At 35.4% G+C, this 8,415-nt stretch overlaps 2 protein-coding genes across 2 annotated transcripts in view; one reads left to right on the top strand and one right to left on the bottom strand.

The window, feature by feature from the left end:
• Nucleotides 1-319: 319 nt before the first annotated feature.
• LOC113235819 (forkhead box protein J3-like) lies at nucleotides 320-5,401 on the bottom strand. Its single transcript, XM_026471728.1, has 6 exons — nucleotides 4,849-5,401; nucleotides 4,098-4,221; nucleotides 3,459-3,605; nucleotides 3,040-3,196; nucleotides 2,886-2,954; nucleotides 320-1,046 (listed from the first exon to the last, which is right to left on the bottom strand). The coding sequence occupies exons 1-6, from the start codon at nucleotides 5,037-5,039 to the stop codon at nucleotides 844-846; spliced, it is 891 nt and encodes a 296-aa protein (XP_026327513.1). The 5' UTR covers nucleotides 5,040-5,401; the 3' UTR covers nucleotides 320-843.
• A 403-nt stretch (nucleotides 5,402-5,804) lies between these two features.
• LOC113235814 (myosin-IA-like) overlaps nucleotides 5,805-8,415 on the top strand; it is a 114,344-nt gene continuing 111,733 nt past the window's right edge. The window contains 1 exon segment of the mRNA XM_026471719.1: nucleotides 5,805-5,893. Coding sequence (XP_026327504.1) covers nucleotides 5,805-5,893 — 89 coding nt within the window.

The raw sequence follows: 8,415 nt of genomic DNA, 5'->3' as shown, positions 1-8,415 counted from the left end.
TCCACGGTATTCTTGTAAACACGTACTATCAAATATTTTTTTCCATATACCTACAAACCTATTGTGTTAGTTACAAAAACTGAGTACTATAAAGGTCAACAACAACACTCAGAAAACTATTATTACATGTAGCTCTGTACACGTTCTTTTTATATCTACTCTTGCGATGTTACGTCGCAAACCAAATGTCCATCATCACCAGATTGACCACAATGTCACAAAGTACACCGACCCTCATTTACTTGAAACGTAAAAGTAACACCTCAGATTCTGGTCAATAACACTTGCATTGCCATCAAAGCATTATTACCGCGTGTCAAGTCGACCATTTATCGAATTCAGTAACCCTAATCAATTCCATCTTTGCTACATGCGCCGTTCTGTTTAAAGATTTATTTTTCATAATACGTTCAAAATGGAACCTTAAAATAAATCAGTAAAGTTGTCAACCATCTCTGTATAGACACTAGTCAACTCGCGTAAGAATGCAGTAGGTAAATTTATATCACTGTTATTAAAGCCCTTTTATTGGTTAGTTTCTTCTCCATTTCGCGTGATATTAAGGCCATAGGATTGGTCGGTTTAAATTTCGAACTGCATTCTTAAGACGAATGAACGGGACTGTAGCACGTAATACGAGATAGAACTGCTTAGCTTATGAAATTCAACGTGTTGTTATTGGCGCGTTCACCATATTCCATTGAGTTTATATCTCATATACTGGCATAATACAAAACTAATTGTTACTGGCATCAAAACAGTTCAACTAGCAGTTCTAGACTACTAGTAAAGTTTAGTAAAGGACTTACGTGGTATAATATCTCCGACGTTGTATGTCCGGTGTTATAAAATCTCTGAAGGCCAGAAAGGCATTTGTGTGAATGAGGGTTGGGGGGGCTGTGGGGGCGGGGGCTCGGGGTCTTCGATGACGGGGCAATCGCAGTCATCGAGGCGCTGAACGACGAAATTGCCATAGTCGTCGGTCAAAGAGCTGTGCCTTAGCGAACTGCATATGTGACGTCGACCGCCGTCGCACCACGAGGGCTCTGGAATAAAGAAATTTTTGATATTCATACATATTGAGACTAGACACGTGCTAGTATAGTCTAAAGCATGTGCTAATTTTGTAATAAATTGGGATATTACGATATGATGTACTATCACGATCATATAAAATCCTAAAATTTAAAACGAATTATTTAATAAAATATCTAACTTTGTCATCAATTCACATTTATTTCAATATTTGCAAATTGTCCAGCGGTTTAACGACACGCCGTGCTGCCCGCTGCCCCATCAGGCTCCATCGGGCGCTTGGCGAGGTATTTCAACGTGAGCCTAGTTTTTAGGAGCTGAGGGGGTCGCTTTCGCGTCCTCCAATCCGCGCGTTGTAAATTAATATGAATAAAACAAAAGCAAGCAGAGAAAATTTGACACAGATCCGTCATCGACAAGCGCCCGATGGCGACTGACGGGGTAGCGGGCGGCGCGTCGTTAAACCGTTGGGCAATTTGCAAATTTTGTGATAAACCTGAATTTCATAACTATAGGCTTCAGTTGATAACCAAAATTTTGTAGTACTTAAAGATAAATATTTCCATCCAAAAATTGCGTTTTTTTAAAATTTATTTTTTAAAGATTACACTTTTCTTTTAGCCTCTATTATGATTGGATAAAATACATCCTATCATGTAACAAATTAGCATATTCTTGGAAAATATTCTTAGGTATATCATATATTTATACTGAAATACAAATGCTGTTAGGTGTTCCTGTCAATAATAAATAAGTAAATTAAATTTTTCTCCACACTATTAGTTAAGCACATACGTCAAACTATAAAATATAAGTATCGCGTAGAAATGCGCCTGAAGAAGTGCTATCTCATTCACGCGACTGCGCTCGCGTTACATTCGATAGAGGCAGCAACAATTATCAAATGACATACTAGTCACAGAATTAGTCTTCGTAAATTGCCTAATAAACAATTTTGTCAAAAATTAATTATCTCACAACACTGTAGATGAAATGCTGAATCGAAATAATATTTCTTTGCGTCATAATTGTAATTTACATCTATTAGGACTGCTGAATCTACATACTTTTGAAAACGCAAGACGAATTAACGCATGTTACGACGCGTCGACCTCAGCACTAAAAGGTTTGCGACGTAGACACTGGATGTGGAGGTCCCGGGTACGATTCCCGGTAGGACCAATTTGGGAAATTTAGTTTTCTAAACTGGTTCTGGTTTGAGTGTTCAAGAGCCCCAGCGAGAATTCTATTGTTCAGGCACTCATAGTACAAGGAAATCCCGAGTTTGAGACTAGGCAATTGGTGCGGTTGTCGGTAAATTGTTTTTCTTCAATACTATTATACTTTAAATTATTGTACAATAACAGATATACGGTTGTGAGTATGACTAATGGTTCATTGTCCTTTCCATTGGCGCTATAATACAACAGTAAATTATTACTCCTAAGTTGTTACTTAGGTATATGAGATATAAATTAAGTACTATGCGTAATTTTCATGAAGAATTTTCATAAATTTGTTATCTCATTTATATGTAATAGGATGTTGAACGTAGCAACAAAATTGTATGTTGTTGATTAGATATAGATTTTATCAATTTACATAAGTATAATTTATTTCAAATTATCATAATATGTTATTTAGGACATTTGGCCTTTACTTTGCCAAATCAACGCTGGAGACATGGCTTGCTTGAAATATTTTATAAACCCCCAGTAAGTTAATGCTACCCTCTTAATAGTGACTAGAAATAGAAACATGAATACTAATTACTACTAACTTGAAAATTAAATACTAATTTGAAATAAGCACATGATTTTGAGTCTGAATACTAGAATACTTCTGCTTACCTCTGGTAATGTCAGCGTCCGCCATGAGTTCCTCGTTCATGAGAGCGGTGAGCGCGTCGTCCTTCGAGTCTGGAAGCAGAGGAGAAGCCAATAGAGAATGCGGAGTGGTAGAGCGCGTGGAGGGGGAGAGTCCGCGAGGAGGAGAGTGACGTACCGCTCTCCTCCTTGACCTCGTCCTTGACGGCGCTGAGCAGCGTGGGCGAGGTGGGCGTGGTGGGCGTGGCGGGCGGCGTGGGCGCGGCGTCAGCGCCCGGCACGCCCGCCGCTTCGCCGCTACTGTTGGAGCTGCACTCTGGGCTGTACGGCGCCATCTGAGGAACACCACACATTCAACACGCGCTAACGATGTTTGCAAATCAACGCGCTATTGAGCTGTAAAGGGAGAACGTAATTCGAATTCACAGCTGTGATAGAGCGAAAATTATTTTACAAAAATAGCCAAAGACAATTTACCATATATTATCACTCTAATAATAATAATCTTTAATACTTTTAATGTAGCACTAACAGTGCCACAATTAAATGAAAAAAATTCTTTCATTGTGGTGGAGTCGTAAAATTTTCAAGGCTCACCCTAAGACTGCGGCGTCGCCGTGGCGTAACCTCGGCCATTTTGTAGCTGCTGTCCATGGCCCAGTAGGAGCCTTTACCGGGGTCGTCCTTGCTGCGTGCCACCTTCATGAAGCATTTGTTCAGAGACAGGTTATGCCTTATTGAGTTCTGAAAAGAGTTATTTAAAGGTTCATAATCAATTGCGCAATTATTATATTGACTTTAAGATCACTTTTTGCACTAGCCTAACAGTTAAAAGCTTCATTATAAAATAAAAAGGCAGTAATAATCTCAAATTTTGTGAATTAATTTGGTTATTGAAGTAGCCAGTTAATTAATTTTATTAAGTTTTTTACTATAACTAAATAAAGCAATTTACAGCATTAATTTTATGAACAAGTTCATCTATTAAAGACTCCATATTATAATACTGATCGAACAATGTACATGTAGAAGTTTGAAATGCCATCCAACTGTCCATGTGACCAAACACTAAAGCATTTCCTTTTCTTTCAATGTCATTACATCATCTCGCAGGAATAAACATTACATAAAACTGACTAGGAATGATAACATTCTTTTAAAGAATTGACACCCATTGTGTAAGAGAATTTTTGTTATCAGACTAAAATAATAAGTGTTTATTGAACCAGTTCTCACCATCCATCCCTTTCCAGCCTCTTTGTAATAAGGGAATGTGTTGCAGATGTAGGTATATATCTCGTTTAGAGTCATTTTTCCACTCGGCGAACTGTTGATGGCGAGACGGATCATGCTTGCATAGCTGTAGATGTTTATTCAACTGTTGTATGATATTCACGTAAATAATCTTTCATTATGTATGAATAAGTTTATTCAAGAAATGTAACAAAGGAATAAGACACATTCTTCAAAATATACTACATTACATAGATGAAATTTTATGCAAAATAGTGGGTTGTTCTCAACAAAGCTTAGTTCTCCAAAATTTAACAAATTTGTACCCAATATCAGATCATATTTGCTGAATATACAATGGAAGCAACCCTATTTGAAGTTGGTTACTTCATACTCAAACTTTTACTTATTTAAAATATATTTATATAGGAAACAACAGCACTTGTGTTTCATCTTAATTACTTTGCAAGTCTGCTTTTTTAATTGCATTTAATATTAATTAAATGTGTTTCTCAGAAAATTAAGAGTTTCATTCGAAATTCTTAATTTTAGCTTGCACAACTGAATAATGCAGTGTTCTCTACAAACAATCTGTGCTATATTTTATATTATATGCGCGACAAATGCGCGCAAATGAAAGTGTTAAAAACACAGTATATTTTTAACATTGACTACATTACTCAGCAAGAGATGACCTACAACATGAGTCATTTGCATCAGGAAGCATCCAGGATGAGAAGGAAAAACGTTTTACCTGTACGCGGGTTTCGCGTGCTTGATCTTGTTGGTGGTCTCTAATTCGCTTTCCTTGTTATTGTTTTCCTGATGGAACGATAAAGGTTGCACATCTTCGTAGAGGAAGCGAGGGATGGGGCCAAGAGGGCTGTGGCGCGGCGGGCCCGGGCTGTACGCGGGCAGCCACTCCACGCCAGGTGATTCACTCATTATCTCATCCAGATCTCCGCACTTCACGTGAATCCACACATTATATATAAAGTTTTTGTACACAAAACATACGCCGCGTCCTTCTCCGCACTATTGTGGGCGTGAAAATCACTTGCTACCTTTTATGAAGACGATCCTCGCAACTCATTGTAGAACATCAAAGATCCTTGAAATGACTATCAAAGGAAACCTCGTGACAAAACTGCTAACTCACTGACTGTGCAAGGAAAATATAATTTTACTTAAACATTTACCGAGGCGCTTGTAGAAGATAGAAAAGAACATAAAAGGCAAAACCAAACTAATTTTCTGAAAAATTAAGAATTATTATGACATTTGACGCACCTACTAAAGGGAAAATGGCGGCGTTGAAAAACGCTTTTATTCGACAGAAAAATCGTTGTCCGCATCCATAGACAGAGATAAAGCTATACAAGAATTTACTATCTTGCTTCTTTGTGCTTTTTGTGTCGTAGACGTCAGCGTTGTTATTTTTACTTACCACTCTGGGTATGTTCGTTAAACAGTAGACCGCATTTAATTATAGCCGCATTCATCGCTTTTTAAAAGGCAACACAGAGAACAGTTGCAACAACTTAAGCAACTCAAAAAAACTGTCAGTTCAAATGAAATATCTGTGGTGGGAAGTTGTGTTTCTCATATTTTTATTTTTAACGGTTTGTTGACAAAAAATTTAAAGCACGGTATTTACTTTGATAGAATTGTGAACAATTTTACTGTGACTGTGTTAAGAAGGTGTAAACCATGGCGACGCAGGCTGAAGTCGGTGTTGCCGACTTTGTTCTCTTGGACAATTTGACGACGGATAAATTCGTCGAGAATTTGCATTTGAGGTAAGTGCTTATGTATTTTACCAATGCTCATCAGATACTTTTACGTCATCGTTGTAATTACAACCGATCGATCATTTGCCGACTTGCAATGTAAGTTACAACTGGCTGCCTTTACCTTTTACTATTTTCAATATTGACTGGTACGTATCAAAAGTTTAAAAAGTTTGTAAGTAGTAAATTATCGATTTTAATGCGAAGTATAGACAGTAAAAGCATTGTCATTATCTTAGCACGTTTCTCACTTAATGTTTGTGTGTGTTCTAATTTTCACACATATTGACCTTGTGTGTTTTCACTTGAATAAACAAAAATTATTTTCACATGAATGTGAATATCATTAATGGCTTGTGAAAACCAGTAATTTTTCGCTGGTGGCTAAGCTTTTTACTTAACTACAAATTTTGTATGATGGTTCAACACTTAACTTATTTATCTAGAACTATAAATTAATTTGGCCAAAAAACTAGAAACTATTTTGTACCTGTTGTCTATAATGACTTGAATGTTGACAAAAGTAATATAACTAAAGTAACTTTTAAACAGAAATCAAAAGAGAAATTGTTATCAAAGATTTCAGATAAGTAAGCATTGTATTTTGGTATATGTAAGTATGTACTGTATGAAATAGGCATGTATGATAGGTAAATAGGTATGTTGCTAAACATGAATGTGTTCTCCATCAACAAACTGCTTTACAGTTAATAATAATAGCCTTTATTGCTGATGCATTTCTCAAATATTACAATACAATTCAATAATAAAAAATATAAAAATAACCAATCTTAAATTAATAGTAAAAATAATAAACATAAATTTGCAATTAAAATTAATAAGTGCACTGCCCAGTTGCACCAAAACTAATTATGAAAATTTTATATTTGATCAATTTTAAAGGTAATTGAACCTGGGAACTCCTGACATAATACCTGGAGTGTTAAACTGAGTCAATAAAAGTTGCAGAAGAAAAAAATTATAAATCAATTAATTTCCAATAGATTTTGTTTTTATTAACATATTACAGTTTTGTTCTGCAAAAAAATGGGAAAATTTAACATACATATGAATTTAGGAAATGAAACTTTTTGCATATCTAAATCGCACACAAATTTGTTTTTTTTTTAAACAAACTAACATTTCGGGCCCTTTACAGATCCCATGGTCATGGGTGACTGAGATGGTAAGGTCATCAATCATTTATGATTAATGTAAACCACCCTATTTTTCACTATTGTTACAAAAGTTATTATTTAACCACCTTATTATTTTTCTTTTCAAAGATACATTCCAATTTATGCTACATACTTCCTTCACAAATTAATTTTATTTTAACAATATTAATCTTTATTAAATTTAATTTTATAATTATTCCTTAATAATAAAATTAAAATTAATAATAGTAATTACAATATGTCTGCTTGGGGTTTTCCATAAGAGGCAATACTGGATACCAAAGTGGTGATATGGCGAAATCATCTTCCATGTTGAAATTTGGATAATTTTTAACTTCAATGGCTTTCGCAACATCCTGGGTGGATAGCGGACTTCTTTTGCAAGGACTTGGGGTTTTTCGAACTTAATTGAGTGTCTAGGTTTATCCATGACATGACATATTTACTTGATGGTGTTTGACGTCAGCTGTGTGTTCTTTGATGCGGGTACAAATACTTCGCTTTGTTTGTTCAATATAAGAAAGACCGCACTCACAGTCAAGCTTGTAAACTCCTGCATCCTGTAAGGGAAATTTACATTTCACAGATCTCAGGAACTGCGAAATCTCACTCAGGGTCTTGAAATAGGTCTTGATGGACGCATGCCTGAGGACTCTTCTGATCTTGTCTGTAATACCTCTCACATGAGGTAAATGGCCGATTTTCATTCGATTGTTGGTGGTTTTGTGTCCATGGGACCTGTAAAGTGCTCGAAATGTTGGTTTGTTTGAAAAAATTGTTAATATGTGAATTAAATCTGAAAAAATAGTTTCATTTCCTATATGTAACAATTTTCCTAAATAAACATAAGAATTCGTTATACAAATGTTAACTTTTTTGGTTTCCTTCATCTTTTTTAGCGATTGGTAGATATTGAAAATGAAACTATTATTTGTGGGTCTGAATGGTGTGTATTTGATTTTTTTCATACAAACCGTTTCGGGCTTTGGTTTGTTTGAATACAAATAAAACTTACAAATAAAAAAGTAAAAAAAAGTCAGTGTTCCTGGAAGTGCCCCAGAGTGAATTTCGTTGCTCTAGTACTCATAGTGCAGGAAATTCCGTAGTTTGGGACTAGGCAAGTGAGGTAGTTGTGTGACACGTTATCATTATTATTATTATTATTACACGCAATTTCGATCTGAAAAAATTGTTTCATGTCCAAATTGAACAATTTACATATTTTTTAACTATTCTTAAGAACCTATATATACGTATGGATGCGAATTAAAAAAATATTGTGTATTATACCCAAAAGTTTTAAACAAACTTTGTTTGATATCATAAGAATGTTTAAAAGTTACATATTCAGTT

Source organism: Hyposmocoma kahamanoa, unplaced genomic scaffold (genome assembly GCF_003589595.1).
Source record: "Hyposmocoma kahamanoa isolate Upper Pololo Valley unplaced genomic scaffold, ASM358959v1 88, whole genome shotgun sequence".
NCBI lineage: Eukaryota > Metazoa > Arthropoda > Insecta > Lepidoptera > Cosmopterigidae > Hyposmocoma > Hyposmocoma kahamanoa.
The sequence above is the reverse complement of the archived record's forward strand: the minus strand, read 5'-3'. Positions and strand labels throughout refer to the sequence as shown.

What these genes read in the sequence shown, in the direction of transcription:
- LOC113235819 (XM_026471728.1), bottom strand. Translation starts at nt 5,039, where the DNA reads ATGAGTGAATCACCTGGCGTGGAGTGGCTGCCCGCGTACAGCCCGGGC. An exon ending in CACGCGAAACCCGCGTACAG is followed by an intron (nt 4,222 to 4,848) that starts GTAAAACGTTTT and finishes AAACATCTACAG; the next exon opens with CTATGCAAGCATGATCCGTC. An exon ending in AGGCTGGAAAGGGATGGATG is followed by an intron (nt 3,606 to 4,097) that starts GTGAGAACTGGT and finishes AACTCTTTTCAG; the next exon opens with AACTCAATAAGGCATAACCT.